Genomic DNA, 16,717 nt, shown 5'->3' on the forward strand with positions numbered 1-16,717 from the left:
TTCTAACCTAGTTTGATGAAATTGGAATCTCAATTCCAATCTTATGTGTTTGGTTGACAATAGAATTGGAATTGGAATTTGGCATGAATGTCTTCAAATTCCTTTAACTAAAGGAATTCAAAATCCTTCCTCTATGTGAAGGAATTAAAGTAAATTATTGGAATCTTCGACCGTTTTCGATTCAAACGGTTTCGACCCGTACCGTTTCGGAACCGTTTCGACCCATGCTGTTTCGATCCGAACCATTTCGACTGAACCGTTTCGACCTGGATGTCATTTTGACGCGAACATTTTCGACCCATACCATTTCTACACGAACTGTTTAGATGCGAACCGTTTTGACCCGTACCGTTTCTACCCAAACCGTTTCGACCCGTACCGTTTCGGAACCGTTTCGACCCGTACCGTTTCCACCGGTGAAGGTGTAAAGAAGGAAGATTTTGAAAATATTAAGTAACAAGAGTGTAATCGAAACCTTAGGGGTAATAGTATATTTTTCTCCTTGGGTTTTATCCGTCTATTTAGCTAAAACTTTTTGAACCGTGGTTCGTCAAAAGTTAAAAATAGGTCCACGCAAAAACCCCCCAACAAGAGCAATTGGTTTTGGGTCTGTAATGTTCTTCATAAACCCTGGATAAACCCTAATTTTGGAAAGCATTACAATCGAATTAGATGCTCTCTGCTTCCAATAGCTTCAAACAAGTCGCATGGAAAACCCCCAAATTGTATTGCATTTCTTTCTTCTTGTTCAATCCCTACAGCTACAAAGGTTCTGATCAAGACTTGTCTTTCACGAAACTACATGGATCAATCTCTCAGTTATTGAACACTGTAAGTCATACCTTTACATATACTCGGTCATTGATATTGCTGTGTTCTTTGTTTGGGGTTTGCCGTTTCATGACATATTTGGAACGGTGGATGTATTTTCTTAAGTTTGTTATTCCTCTGTAGCTGAAAGAAAACACTCGTTTTGTACACGACACCATATCACATATAGATTAGCCAATGCATTGTTATTCGTGTTGTTTGTTCGCATATAGAATGAAAATGTTTTGGGTTATAAGCGAGTTTAGAGACACTACCGATGATTCTTGTATCTTGTGGCTGTATGCGTACAATTGTTTTGACCTGTCCAAACAGGTATAATGCACAAAAATGGCTACTTTCGTGATTTTATCCTTTGTTAATATATCTCCACCTAAAATAAATCTATATTCCGATCCACCCGGGTTTTACCGGCTCTGCATTCTCGTGCCCTCGGGCGGGTGCAGGGTCGGGTTTTCCCCGGAACTGGTGGCATGGTGGGCTAGGGGTTCCGTGCGTGCAGGTTTGGCTGCCGCGGGCTACCTTTCGGGCCAATGGGTGCCGCGTACAGAGTACCCGGCGATTTTTATGTTGGACGTTCAAAAAAAAATAAATCTATATTTGGTATATCCAAAAGGCTAAAAGGGTGGGGTGGTTTGCCTCTTACCACCAAAAGATCATGGTATTGACTTATTTATACCTTCACCATCTTTGGTTTGCTTCTGTTGAAACACAACGCATGTTTCTTACTAGATGCAATATGCTGTTTTATTACTATGCTTATGAGGAATTGCAATAAATGCAGAAACATATGACAACAACCGCGGTTAAACCTCCCATTTCACGGATATGTGCACCGTATCCCATGCTAGCGTTTACAGCCCGATCATTGGTAACTAAACCATCTATCGAGGATGAGGAAGCAGCTTCTCAAGTTTTGGATGCAATTGGTTTTGATTTACAAAAAAATCCCACTTCCATCAAGGATCTGTGTACTAATCACATCAATGAACTCTGTAAAAAGAGACAGCTACGCGCAGCTGCTAGGCTACTGCAGTTATTACGTGATAAACACGCCATCAGCAGTCTGCCAGCGTATAATCTTCTTCTGGCTGCAGCTTCTGAAAAGAATGATACACAGATTGCATTGCATGTTTTTTACGACATGTTAGTTAACCACCTACGAATGAATTCAGCTACCTTTTTTAACATCGCGAAGGCTGTTTCAAAGAGCAATGATTTGACCTTAGTGCAATCTTTTGTCAAGGAAGTCTCACAACTGGTTAATGCAGCAAGTGTTACGATTATTATTAACAGGATCATCTATGGATTTGCAGATTGTGGGCATGTGCATAATGCTATGCTTGTATTTGATCATATGAAGACTTTCAAGTTAAACCCGAATTTGGTTACTTATAATACCGTGTTAGGGATACTAGGTAAAGCTGGACGGGTAGACGAGATGCTCGACGCGTTTGCTTCAATGAAAAAGGCAGATATTGACCCTGATATCTTTTCATATAATACCTTGTTACATAGCTTGAGGAGGGTCGGTAGATTTGATTTGTGTGTGGAGATGATAAAAGAAATGGGAGAAGTGGGATTGCAGCCTGATTTTATAACTTACACTGCACTGATCGAGTGTTTTTTCAAATCAGGTAACATTGAAGAATCGTTGAGACTCTTTCAACACATGAAGCGTTGGGATGTACGCCCTTCAATTTACATTTATCGATCTCTGATCAATAATTTGAAGAAATTGGGCAAGTCTGAGTTAGCACTAAAATTCTTGGAGGAGATGAATGAACATCGGAAGGATCTTATATGTCCAAAAGATTTTAAAAAGAAAAACAGATAATACGAAATTTTCTTCTACATGGGTTTTCCTCTTTCTTCGTGATGTTTACCGATTTTTCTACTATACATCCTGACTGTATCTGTATCTATTCTTTTTCTAGCAACCTCGGATGCTTTGTGATTTTACATAATCATATATTTGTAGACAAAGCATGTGATAGATTCTGCATATAAAGTTCAATTCTTTTGAGTTTAATTGTGTATATGACCCTAGTTTTGCCATTAGACTCAGTATTGTTAATTGTTGTGCGCGAGGCACTCGGGGCGCCTCATGTACTTCTGGGCAAAAGTGGTCAAAGTTAGGGTTTTTAGGAGGCTAATGGGTAAAAACAACCAAAGGGGTGAAGAAATTATGAAAGGTGTGCTTTATAAAAGGTTGATATGTGAAACAAATGAGAGTGACAACTCTTGGTTGTAAATAAAGCTTATTTGGTTGTGCACTTATGAACGTCTCATGTTCGTGATGTGCATGCCTCGGCTTTTGGGCTTTAAATGACTCGGATCGCTTCACGTTTTTTTAAACCAAGGTTGATAGTTGGTTGATGAATGTGTTTTGAGTTTTTGTATGGTGATTGTTCTCTGCAAAACATTGTTCCTGTGCTTTCAAGACGGTTTTGCACAATTATTTTCAACTGGTTTATGGTATTAAAAAGATAGATAAAGTCACAACTGCTGGATCCCCTCTAAGGTTCTAACCAGTTAAAGAGTATGAAAATAACCTATATTACTTATAATTACAATTTAAATAGTAATCCCATATAATTTATTTATTTAAGCCTAGGCTAGATGTTGCAACTCTACCAAACATGAGAAGCTGACTGAAATTGTTTCATTCAAAATTTTCACGGTGGGTTCAACCCCTGAATCAGAAGCTGTATGATGAGTTCTGATGCCTAAACAAGTCAAAAATTTAATATAAGAAAGGATAACGTCTATTAGCTCAAAAACTAGAGAGAGAGAGAGAGAGAGTGTTCAATCAAGTTCCAAGCTAACCAACTCGATTAGCTTAGTTCGTTATTGTACAATCAATCCCTACACTATCACAATGTTACATTTAACCCCTTGTCTACAATTCATTTAATAACTAAGCCCTTGTTCATTTTATTCCAAGCACCAAAACATCATTTGTGGAGCCTCATATCTTTAGTGTTGAGGCTACTCCATTCACCCAAAAGAAAACGACAAAAAACAAAAACAAAAAAAAAACATGAAAATTGTGGAATATCTTCTGAAGTGAGATGCATCAAATGGACTTGGAAAAAGAAGTTCTGCTTGCCAAGGCCTGCGTGCACGTTTCTGAAGACCCGGTCTTCGGAAATAGTCAAAGGGTGAGTGTATTTTGGGGACGACTTTTAGAAATTTTCTTGAAAAGCCCTCAAGTTTCCCAAGAGAGGATCGCCCATAACTTGAGGTCACATTGGCACATGTTTAAAAGCAAGGTGAACAGGGTCAACGACCTGTACATACACAACAAAAACAATACAAAGAGTGGTATGTCGGACGGAATGCTGTTATAGGCAATTAGAGAAGAATATGTTGCTGATAGAAAGAATAACCCCACCGGACAACAATTTCAATATGAGCATGTTTGGAGGGTTGTGAAGGACCACAAAAAATGGTCCGGACCAATCAAGGTATACGGTGCTCAGCCGCCCAAACGCACAAAGACAGCGAGCACTGGTGAATACACCCTGGTTGGTACTCCTTCCGATGCTCATACCACGGCCTTCGACTTTAACGCCGATACCTCGTTGTCGGTGGAGGATTATGGCATCTTACTAGATGATGATGTCCATGTGTATGATGATGATGAAAATGTTGTTCATGTTGAGGTTGAACCAATACAAAGGCCAACCGGGAGGGACAAAGCGAAGTCAAAGGATAAGGTTAAGAGGAATGCCAAGGTAGGATCTTCTTACCAAGAAAAGAAAGAAGAACTACTTGACCGGTTAAACGAAACTCTGTCTCTTAAGCAACAAGCGATTGGTGATTGGAGAGTTCATATGACAGACTACTTGGAATTTAAAGAGAAAAAAATCATCCCGAGTGCTTACATGGACCCGGTTCAAAAAGCATGACATGACATTTAGTGTGCTAGGATTAAAGCAAAGTATAACATGGATTAATCGAGAGTAGTTTATATTTATTTTTAAAACGTTTGTTTTTAATTCTAGTTTAATTTTGTTTTTAGGTAATGCAATTTCTTCTATGTTTTTATGTTTTTTTTTTTTATTTTACTTAAATTACTTATCTTAATTTAAGTAAGTGAATTTAAAAAAATGGGTAAACTTAAATAAAAAAAATGGGTGATGATGTGGAAAATGTAAGGATATATATGTAAGGATGTTTATATGGTTGGAGATGAAATTGATGGTTTTTAAGGATTTGTAAGGATTTTTAAGGATATGATGTGGCAACTGATTAGGCAGCTAAGGGTGTTGTTTGCATTGGAGATAGTCTAAGATGATATGGCAAAATGTGGGAAGACCATCGTATCAAGTGGATGTTTCCGGGATAAAGTGACTTGCAATTTGCTAATCAGAGTTTTTGCTAGCTAGATTGATCAAGAGGATGGAAGACAGACAGGAATGTGATCTAAAAAAGAATGGAACTTTAAACTTCCATAACGGTGGCAATGCTGGAGGCGTATCCTTATAAGGGCAAATTTCTCTGTCGTGTGAGACTTGAAACCAAAACCTCCCTCTTCCAAACCAAGGCCACCACCCCATTGGTGCTCGAGGCCTATCCTAATTTTAGAAACCTAGAAAAGATGAGAATGTTTATATGTAACGTTTATGAGGAGGTCCAACCGAGAGTTTACTTGAAATCGTTGGGAGTCTTGGTACATTCCTTACCAACAACAGTCACAAAAAGAAGTTGCCATATATTACAAAGTCATTGTCAACTCTCAGATTTCTCTTTTACGGGTTTGTTTCATGTCCTAAACGCTATTTTATTATCACATGCCACATTCACTTCGAACACGAGGGAGTGGGACACTAGCTAAAAAAATAATACTTGTTTTTTTATGGTTGTGCTAAAATAACATGTAAACACTAAAGCATAAGGCTGTTAAATATTTTTTTTTTAAATGGCCTCAATTTTTCTCATGTCAGATTTGTTTTGACTGAATCAAAGTAACAATTTAAAACATTTTCAAATGCATAACTGTATGCATGCTAGTTAAAAGAAAACATTCTCCATAATACGGTACTGGAATCCAAAAGGGTTCAAAACATAAATCTACCAAATATCCTTGCTGGTAAAACCGTTAAACCCTCAAGTAGAAAATTATACAAAACAAGCAAGTTAAGATCCAATTTGTTGGGACTTGTTAAGGATGACACCCTCATATTTCACTTGAAACCACTTCATAGCATCCTCCTTGGTGACCCTGTGTTGAATACCGACACGAGCCTTGCACCGGCGGCGACGCCCCACACGGTAACCAGGGCGTTCTAGAACCACAAAGAAATCCATACCATAGATACCCGTAGATGGGTCATACCTACAATGACATAAATGGAAAATAAAAATGCATTCTATATCAAATATTAACTAAATTCATCCCATGATTTAGTAAAAATGTTTGATCATATACAGTTAAACCAATTTTTTGAATCTAACATTTAAATAGTCAAAATTCAATCTGGTTATAAGAATGACTTACTTGATACCAAGATCAATGTGCTCCTGAATACCAAACCCAAAGCATCCCGTGTCACTAAAGTTGCGCCTCAACAACTCATATTCCTTCACCTTCAAACCACTCTCCAGAAGCTGCATAGCCTTGTCTCCTCTAACAGTGACATAACACGCGATCTTCTCGTTACGCCTGATACCAAAAGACCTCACAGTGTACCTTGCTGTTCAATCAAAGCAGGCAAATTGAACTATTTATCAAAACATGATGTAATCACCTCCAAAACAGCCATGACATCATGTGTACGTATACCCCAAATTTAACATGCATAGTAGTCAAAGTCACAAGGCTTGCCTAGACGCAAGAAAAGCACACACCCTTGAGCAAAAAATAACTAAATACATGAAAGCCCCTGTTAGTACTCTCATTGATATATGCTCTTCCAACAAAGCGTTTGATTTGGATAAAAAGAAGCACACGAGATATCAGATATTCTATCAATACATGTGTATTAATCAAACTAAAAGCATACAATCAGCTTTTAACCAAAAACAGTAATCCGTCATTATTATGTTTTATCATTCAAGATAAACTAAATTGTCGTATGCCCCGTAGAGGTATGCTTTGCCTACATCCCACCCTCACAGTAGCTTGGCTATGTGTAAGATTTTCCCAATGCAGTTATAGTGGTCCAAAATCAAATAACGATCATGAGCCGATATTTGAGATATAGGTTATTGTGGCGGTAATTTTATATCAAAAGACAAAAGTGCCAATATTTGAAACATGATCTAATTGTAAGCCACAAAATCTTCCTCCGAGTCTACATCAACCAAGGCATCATAAACCACATTTTTTTCCTCTAAAATAAATAATACCGACAAATCGAGTCAAAGACTTGACATTCATCCAATTATCTTCTAGATTAAAACTTATTGTCAGGTTTAACTTCTCAATTAAGCTTCAATTCAGGCAAATCCAGCGTACATTAACAAAACAAAATATATTAAAATGTTATATATCTATGCAAAAAGAAACTCTTACCCTTTGAAAAGACAGGAGACTGGCCACTGAGTTGCTCCAAAACCTAAACTCGTAATAAAAGCACCAAAATCGCATCTTACATAGATAGAGTGTAAAGTTATATTAAGTTTGGAAATCTAGTTTAAAGTGAAGAAGACCTTAGCAGCACGAGTGAGACGATCACCGCTTTCTCCGACAGAAATGTTGAGAACGAGTTTCTGAACCTTGATTTCCCTCATTGGGTTCGCCTGTTTCCTCTCTGAAGCCTACATTTTTAACACAATCCAATCAATAAACACCTTACAATATCTTTGAGCTAGTCAATCTCCCTCTTGTGTTTGAGATTGAGTGAGAGAGAGAGAGAGAGAATACCATTGTTGAATCCGCAGATTGCAGAAACGATGAAAGGCCGTAGAGGTTTGTTCTTAAAAGGTTGCTAGGGTTTTGTTTGGGATATACCAAGGCCCAGCCCATTCATTACCTTTTAACCCATAGAAAAAGATGATTGAGTAAACTGCATTTTTACCCGTTATTTTGATTCGTTTGCCTAATTCAAATAGGGGCGGACTTATGTAAAAGTATCGGTTCCCAGGAACCCAGTTGGTTTTTAATTTGTAGTGTAAATATATATAGTAAACAAAAAAGGAACCTATAAATAAAATACAAAGGGAACCCATAAACTAAAAGCTTTGGTGGTTCCCTGGTTAATGCGCCTACTTCTTCCATAGATACTCGGATTCGAATCCTGCATTGGGTGTTTTTTTATGTTTTTATTTCGTTTTTTTTTATTTTTCCTTTAATGAAAAACCCATTTAGGGTTACCCTCACACAAAACAAAAAGCAGCAGAAGAAAAGAAAAGAGAAGTCGCAGTGCAGAACAAGAAAACATCGCATCCACCCTCACCCTCTCCGGCGACCACCTCCTCTCCTCCGGCCGTCCTTCTCCGACGTCGATTCTTCTCTGGCGTCGATTCTTATCCCGCGACCGTCTGAATGAACTTTTTTTGAGCAAGAAGGCTAATATTTTAGTTAGGTATGTTAAATTCACCAGCTTTAGTTTTTGTTCAGGGTCCTTGTTCTAGAGCAATTTTACATTATAAAAGTGTTTGTTGATGATGATATTGTTGGTGGCAGAGGGTGCAAATGCAGCTAGTGATTTGATATATTTTGAGTCCTCCCTTCATTTACTCGACGGTTTTAAGCATCAAAGTAGGCGAAATCTGAGGTAAAGTTTCTTTCAATTTTAACTCAAATACTCAATAGAAGATAGATTTTGATATGAATTCGTTACTTGTGATTTGTGGTTTTCTAAGGATAGTTATTTTATTTGATATGAGCTTTAGCTCTTTAGCAATTTTAGTTTTTTATGAAACCTGAATTTTTGGGCTAATGCTAATAGAAATTTGATATGAAATTTAGGTCTTTATTACGTTCCGTGACCCGACCCGACCCGAAAATTATAACGTATGGTTGTGAAAATTTGACCATCTAAAAAAAGTGAACCCATAGGGAAAAAATCTTGGATCCGCCACTGAATTCAATCAATCTTGGACCCTGCCCCTAAAGTCGTTAAAGTCAAGCATCTATTGGTAACGGTCAAAGGTTATGATGGGGGTATTTTGGTAATTTACTATGTCTTTACTTAATCAGGTCAATTACAAACCTTCTATTTGGTATCCAGGTTCCATTTTACACCCTAAGCATTCACACCAAGCTAGTCTCCACTGCCATCGTCTTCTCTGGCGATAGACCAAGAATTCCAATACATACCATCGTCTTCTCCGATGAACCTTGCCACTATGTCGATTAGAGTGATGTTCATGAACCTTCTACGAGCCATTTGAGGTATACATTAAGTTCATAGCGATGTTCATGAACCTTCTACGCTGCCTCTACAATTCATGTGACACCCCACGAGAACACTTAATCACACTAGCAACTGCATGTCAAATTTCGGGATGAAATTTATTTCAATTTGGGGATGATGTGACAACCCGTTATTCCGAGGTAAAAATCATTCATTCTTTTCAATTTCTTTAGTTACGTTTCGTATACGTTCTAATTACCGCTTCATACTGTTTATGAGCGAATGTGTACTATACATATTTATACGTGTATATATGCCTAAATTTATTTGATTATATTTGCGGTTATTATATATGCTTAAAAAAAATAAATAAAAATATATTGTATAAATAAACAAAACCAATCGGCCCAACCCTAACCTCTCACTTTTGTCCCCTTGCGACACCAAGTCCAACACCCATCTTCTTTTATTGGGCTCAAGCCCAATCGGCCACCAAAACCCTAGCTCTTGTCCCTTCATCTCCAAGTTAACCCCCCGACCTTTTTATTTATGTGTGGATGCATGAGGGTGTTGAGTAGTAGCAAAAACAAAACCCTAGCTCTTATCCATTCCTCTCCAAGTTACAAAGCAAAAACAAAACCCTAGCTCTTGACCCTTTCTCTCCAAGTTATGGCAGCCAGAAACAGCCCCTCCCCCTCTCGCGATCTCCATTCCAGCCGAACACACTCTCTTTCGCATCCCTTTCGTCTCTCGATTAGTATTCTTGACGCCTTGCTATTCGTTTATAGTATTAGATAATTATACATGTTCATCGGTTGCAAAAATCATGTTAACTTGGCTGTGTTTTTCTGATGTGTGATGATGATTGATGTTATGATGATAAATTGTAGTGTTAGGGTTCATAAAAAGATCAAGTGTTATGCTAAGTAATAGTTTTAGGCATGTATAGATAGAGATATCTTGTTTTGCATTGAGATGCTTGATGGTTTTGATGTTTGCACGTGTTAATCTGATATATATATATATATATAACGTACAACCTGCTGTGAATAATGATTACGTTTCACCGGTATGTTAGTTGTTCGGTTGGGAATATTGGGTAACGAAAACAGGTTATATCCGCCAGTTACAGCCGACTTTAATCGGCTTTAACCGGGTCATAACTTAACGAAAATTAGATTTTCTTGAGTCTATAACGTGCTATTTTGAAATACGCTTCTAATGGCGCTGGAATCATGATTTTTGGACGTCGTTTGCTATTTTAGATAAATTGTTTCGTTTCAGTAATTAAAGTTGCATTTTTCTGCAGACTTTACATGTTATGTTTTGAGTCATAACTTGATGAATACTTAGAGTTAGACCATGAAATTTATACTGTAGATGATCTTAAGAGTTCATGGAAACCTCCAACTGGAATTTCATCAATCGGATAACCGAGGATTTTTAAAAGAATTTTTCCGTAAGCTGCAGTCAGAAAGTGACGAATCTGATTGCAACTTAGTAAATGATTTTTTTATAAATTTGTGGTTATGACTTAAACATTAAAAATTTAACACAATACCAACCCCTCCGAGGGGCACGTCACATAAAAAGATTGTAATTTTTGCAATCTCGTAAGGGTGGTAAACGGACACCCCAAAACAGCCTATTTTTAGTGAAATGAATTGTGCATGCTTGTAAGTGTATAAAGTGTCGAATATGCTATTCTTGGTACTCGTGCATGCTAAATGATTGTATAAATGGTGTATTGCGTGTCGTAGTGTATGTTACGAACATGTGCCTAAAAACTACTCGGTATCATAGTTGTGACAACTTGCTTGCATGTTAATTGTTAGATGCGTGTAAGATTTGCGTGAATTACATAAACGACCCCTAATGTTCTTGGTAACCATAATAGGACGTGGTTGACCATACTAGCTCACATAACTTAATTTGCTGACCTAATCTAAGGTGAGTTTAGACTATCACTAAAAGTATGTATTCCCGGTGGATTGGGAACCTAATATTCCGAGGGAACGAAATAATATTAACTGATAATCATAAATCATGTCATTAGCGTACTAAACGAGACTCTATCATAAAGTCCCCATACGATAATACCGAGTAATCTTCGGGTCGGGTGAGCGGGATATTAGTTGATAGCGCTATTAGGTTTGACATTTGGTTTTTTATTTACCATTTCAGCTCCATCGCGCATTTAATAACTTTTATGCCTTGGCACTGATCAATGATGATAGACATTGATCTGGGGCAAAACAACTCTACTGTCACAGCATCGGTACCACATAGTTTAGTAGCTTAATGATGGGGTAGCTCCCCATGACATGTTTTATAAACCGGTAATTTAATAAGTTATGTTTTTGGGATAAAACGTGTAAAACACTTTAAAACAGTGAACTCGCCAACTTTATGTTGACATACTACTCCATGCTTTGTAGGTCCTTAGGTGTTGCACTGGATTTTGCATGGAGGAGTGTAGTGGCTATCTAGAACCATTGTTGGGTTCTTATTTAAATAAATTGATTTTAAACTATTGTTTAGACCTTAGACCTTATGCTTCTGCTAGAAACTTAAACTATGTTTTAAACTTTGAATGTTTTGTCACTAATCATATTAGTGATTATGGATTTACTTTATTTATCTTATTTTAAAGTATTCAATATGATTAGTGGTATGATTCTGGTCAGTCGTACACCTCGCGATAATACTCCGCAAGTGGAAATTGAGGGTGTGACAGATTGGTATCAGAGCCATTGGTTATAGTGAACTCGGTTTTAAAAAAGAAAAGTCTTTTTGAGAAAAACCAGACTATAACCTGTTTTGTACTAATCGATCTGCAACGACACTACAATCCAAGAGCAAGACTCGGCGCTCTAGACTACATAGCATAGGTATATGTTTACTTGTTACTTACTTGGTGTGTCACACCCCAACCAATGGCGGAAACATCGGGATGAGACGAAGTGTGAAGATTGCAAGAGACTTCACAACGCTATTTGTGACAATATTTAATAAACCGATTTCATTTCATAAAGTGAATTGTCAACATTATGAGAAATTCAAATACATCAAGTTCAAAGAAGTACATAACAACATAAGCAAAATTGATACAACATATCAAAACTAAACGTCTATATGTGTATCTAGGCATCAACGCTACTTCTTTTCATAGCATCGTCATCATCAACCTGTAACATGTTTAAAATACAATTCAATGCAAAAGCAAAGGCGAGTATACAAGTTTAAGTATAAGTATAAGTATAAGTATAAGAGTTTAAAACGAATCCACATAGCAACTTAGTTCATACAAGATCAACCTAACGTGGCATGCAATATTTCTAGCCAACCTCTGTTTACGCAAGAAAGTTTAATTAATTCAACATGACCCAAGTTTAAGGGGGGCGGTGCGTTACTCCTATAGCGCTATACATGTCGAAGGGAGGCTCGTGAGAGCTAATGACTAAAACATATCACATAAGTATGGTCCACGCAAGCATCAAGTATCATAACATAGTATTCATGTATAAGGATTGTTTTGTGCATTGCATAAAGAATAAGTTTAAGTGTAGTTTGATAGTAAAACATGTTACACCCCAAAAAGTGGTAAACACAAAAAGGGGGTTGCGAGTATACTCACATTGGTTGCGTGTAAGAATTCTTGTAAGGGTATCACACGAGCAAAAGATATGGAAAAGATTCCATACGTTTGAAGCAATTAAGCTAGAATATAAAATAGAATAAATTAAATGTGAGAAGTCTAATTAATTAAATTAACTTGATCAGACCAATAGTATAAATTAGATTGAATAGCAATTGTAAAAGGGGGTGTGCTTTACTTTTATGATTTAAACATTTTTAATTTCCTAAAGCATGTTTTTTTGTTTAAGTAAAAGGTTTAAATGAGTTTAACCAAATTAAGTTTAATCAATTGATTAGCTTTAATACATAACTGATTTATTATCGAATTTATGCACTTTTATTGTATAAAAGAAAAATAGTTTTAGTTTTCTCTATAAGAGATCACAATTTATAATGTATAGTTTATAAAATATAAGAGCAATAATATATCCCAGCACCCATTAAATAGTTTAAAATTACCACTTCATGTAGTCAAAATTAGCTAGGATAGTTGGTGTTTAGAGTATCAGGCTTTATATTTAAAAAATTCAAGATGAACTAATTGTTTTTAGAAAACCAAGTGCAACGTCATAACAGTTTAAAAAAACACTTTTTAATAAAGTTGAACTGAACCCGGATCTCTCCAAATCCGATGATAAAAAACCCAACTGATTGACCACCTGGGCTACAACAATAGTTTTGAAATTTGTTTAGCTTTTAAACCATTTGAATACTCTTAGCCATTTGTCTTCTTTAATCCCATAACCAGCCGAACAGAAACAAGAACACCAAAAACCATTGTTACTATGTTGGTTTAATTATCCCACAGTTCATTATACGAAATTTAATAAGAAATGAGTTGAGTCGAAGTAAAGGAAAGATCGATACCGAATGTTGATTCGAAGGTTCCGTCGAAACTCCGGTGAGTTACATTAACTCTGACGGCTTCGGGGTTTCTTCGATAAACTCCAATGGGTTGTCTTTATATGCAAACGAGAAGAACCGTGTCCGACGTAAACTCAAAAAAATAAAGAAACAGAATGAAATGATAAGTAGAAGGTATATCGAAAGCAAGATGATTCCCGTTGCGAACTCGGGTGTCTCCGGTCGTCTTCTCAATCTCCGGCGATGTCTCTGATTTCCGGCGACGACCCGACTTCTCTGACAAGGTGCAAAGGCAATGGAAAATGTTGTGATGGTGAGTGTTTTTGCGAAACAGGGAGGATGAGAGGGTGTGTCGAGATATGATGGTATGGTTATTTATAACATCCGAATCAAAAGCGAGAGTGTACGGGATCTTGTCCAGGGCATGAGAATGGCGAAAAGGAAATGGAAAGTTTGGCTATCTAAAGGTTGGGTGTTTGCACATTTAATACATGTAGTTGGAAGATGGCATTAAAAAAACACAAAACCAAATACCCTTCCATATGGTGCGGCCGCAAACTGTTTTAACAGCCAATAACATTTTCTCTTTTTTTCCGTTTGTGATGCAACTTAGAGGGGGTATATGGTATTCATTTAATGAATCATCTAACTCCATTTAATCAAGTATAATAGTGGGTGTTTGAATGGAATATTATATTTAAAACACAAAAAACCAATTCAGCCTTAAAAGTCTGGCCGAAAGGCTGTTTGGTCCTTTTATTTATTTATTATTTTTTTTTATCTTTTTTTTAATATATAAGTAGGTATTAGGTGCATAATTATTGTATTATATGAAGTTCAATGTGTAACAACAGGTACGTGACCTAGAATGTATAATAACATGTCCTAATTAATAACATAAGCGATTAATAAATGTGTTAAAACGTAGAATGACGTGTTAATTAACTATAATTCTCGTTTTCGATTAACTAAGTGTTTTATATGTATGAAACGTTCAAGTTTCACGAATACGCGAGTTGGTTACGAGTTAAGCATACATTTAAGGGAATCGTGAATCATGTAGTTAACGAGTATACGTATCCAAGTATAAGCATGTGTAAACGATGTATATTTCCCATAAAAGGTCAGTTTCATTACAATCAAGTCTCGGGCTTACAACGATTTGAAATACGATACGATTACAAGAGAACAACTTTCCAAGAATAGAAACGCACGACAAGCTTTCTAATTCAGGTAAGTTACGTAAAAAAACGGAGCGTTACATGGTGTATTATGTGATAGTATACTTAGTAATATACTCATTATCCATAATGAGCACTCTCCTAAACGTTTGCATGGGAACTCACGTGCCATGGTTAAACTTCTTTCTATTTTCTCTTTATTTTCTCTCTCTCAATCATTACAGGATCGATCTCATTCTGTGTTTTTGTGGATGTGAAGACAATGAGCGGATGCGACAGATGAAGTGTAAACATGACTCAGGACCAGTTGACGGCCCTGATTAACCTACGAGTAGCTGAAGGTATGGCAGCTCACCCAAGAGATATAACTACTGATCCGAACCATTCTAGGATGACTAGTTTTTACAATGAATTCTTCTTTGATACTTTGTCTTTTGCTTTTATTGAACATGATGTCTGGCTAAAAACCTTGTACTAGGTTGTGATGAACATAATGATAAAGTTGTGATTTTTAGTTTGAATGCTTGTTATTTATGGATCTTTTATGTTAAAGTAGCCAACTTGATTATTGATTCTTTGTGTATGCATGCCTAGAATTATTTAGTAGTTGTTCATTGATTCGTGTTATCTTTGGTGAATGTCTTTCGCATATTAGGGTCATGCTAGATCATTAACTTGCGTTGTCATTTGTTGGGTTAATTGGCCAATATACCTTAGAAGCATTATTCGATAATTAACTAGGTCTAGGTGTTTTACTAATCTCAGTAGCCGAGAGGTGCAAGATTATCGGTAGGTCTAAGTTGGTAAATTGCTAGGTAGGTCTTAGAGAGGAGTCCGTCTTAGTTTCCTTGTTCAACCCTTGTATATCGAGTCGAATCAAGAACCCAAGTTACCCTAGACTTTCAACCCTAGAGGGAGTAGGTCAATTTAGGGGAACTTTACATAAAACACTTAGATAACCGAGAGGGAGTCTAGACTAAACCGGTGTGTCACTAGCCTTTAGAATTCCATATGTGTCTTCCTGATAAGGGTCGGGGGTCCTGTTCGGTATCTCGATAGGTTTAGTAATTTTCGATCCCGGTTCCATAATAACTTGCATCCAATTAAAGCATAACTAGTAGCATTTCGGGATTCCAATCTAGGTAGTCATCCCACATTATTTGAAGTAAATCCAAGTCTTTTCGCGTCTTCATTACCTTAGTTAATTAATATTTAATTTCATTGCATTTTTAGGATATTTAGAACCCCCCCCCCCCAAAAAAAAAATCATAAAAACAGTTAGAGTCGTGTCTGTCTTAAGTCTAGAGAGTCTAGTTAACGTAATTAAATAGAGTCATGTGGGTTCGATTTCCGGACTTACTTTGTCACACCTCAACCGATGGCGGAAACATCGGGGCATGGCACTGAGCGAAACAGATTGTCCATGAGTATCCATAACAACTATTGATTACCAGATATTTAAACGTCATATCCCATACCATAACATATCTAAATAAAACAGTTATTACAAATAATTGTCTCAAAAACAAACACTGTTCCGACAACTCAGATTTAAGCGTGACATAACTAGACCCCTAACTTGATTCACCAAAGCACAACATTCCTAGCATTTCAAGCACCTGTCACATACGTTAAAATAAAGGTCAATACACATAGTGTAAAGGTGACCATACAAGTTTGATACTATAATAGAGTTCGAAATCGTTTACGCATAACTAGCATGTAACATGTAGAAAAGTGAAAGCTAGTAGGTTATTGACAGAGAAATATGCAAGACATGACTGTGAGTTGTAGAATGCGCAACACATATCCCCACTGGGACACGTGAAGTAAAGCCCTTAACAACCCCTGTCCACGACATGTGCTGAGTCCAAACTATAGTACTATCGTTGATAA

The 16,717-nt window shown here is 36.9% G+C and overlaps 2 protein-coding genes across 2 annotated transcripts; one reads left to right on the plus strand and one right to left on the minus strand.

The window, feature by feature from the left end:
- Positions 1–535: 535 nt before the first annotated feature.
- Positions 536–2,860, plus strand: LOC110912324 (pentatricopeptide repeat-containing protein At1g11900). The gene is made up of 2 exons (XM_022157013.2): positions 536–831; positions 1,613–2,860. Exons 1-2 carry the CDS (start codon positions 673–675, stop codon positions 2,663–2,665), a joined length of 1,212 nt encoding a protein of 403 aa, XP_022012705.1. The 5' UTR covers positions 536–672; the 3' UTR covers positions 2,666–2,860.
- Positions 2,861–5,815: 2,955 nt separating this feature from the next.
- Positions 5,816–7,844, minus strand: LOC110912325 (60S ribosomal protein L11). Its single transcript, XM_022157014.2, has 5 exons — positions 7,703–7,844; positions 7,489–7,596; positions 7,352–7,394; positions 6,335–6,530; positions 5,816–6,172 (listed from the first exon to the last, which is right to left on the minus strand). Exons 1-5 carry the CDS (start codon positions 7,802–7,804, stop codon positions 5,974–5,976), a joined length of 648 nt encoding a protein of 215 aa, XP_022012706.1. The 5' UTR covers positions 7,805–7,844; the 3' UTR covers positions 5,816–5,973.
- Positions 7,845–16,717: the final 8,873 nt, after the last annotated feature.

The sequence above is a fragment of the Helianthus annuus genome, chromosome 5 (genome assembly GCF_002127325.2).
Source record: "Helianthus annuus cultivar XRQ/B chromosome 5, HanXRQr2.0-SUNRISE, whole genome shotgun sequence".
NCBI classification, from domain to species: Eukaryota; Viridiplantae; Streptophyta; class Magnoliopsida; order Asterales; family Asteraceae; genus Helianthus; species Helianthus annuus.

Coding starts and splice junctions, on each gene's coding strand:
- LOC110912324 (XM_022157013.2), top strand. CDS start 673: ATGCTCTCTGCTTCCAATAGCTTCAAACAAGTCGCATGGAAAACCCCC. Junction 832..1,612: donor TCTCTCAGTTATTGAACACT/GTAAGTCATACC, acceptor CAATAAATGCAG/AAACATATGACAACAACCGC.
- LOC110912325 (XM_022157014.2), bottom strand. CDS start 7,804: ATGGGCTGGGCCTTGGTATATCCCAAACAAAACCCTAGCAACCTTTTA. Junction 7,597..7,702: donor AATCTGCGGATTCAACAATG/GTATTCTCTCTC, acceptor TTAAAAATGTAG/GCTTCAGAGAGGAAACAGGC. Junction 7,395..7,488: donor GTCTCACTCGTGCTGCTAAG/GTCTTCTTCACT, acceptor TTACGAGTTTAG/GTTTTGGAGCAACTCAGTGG.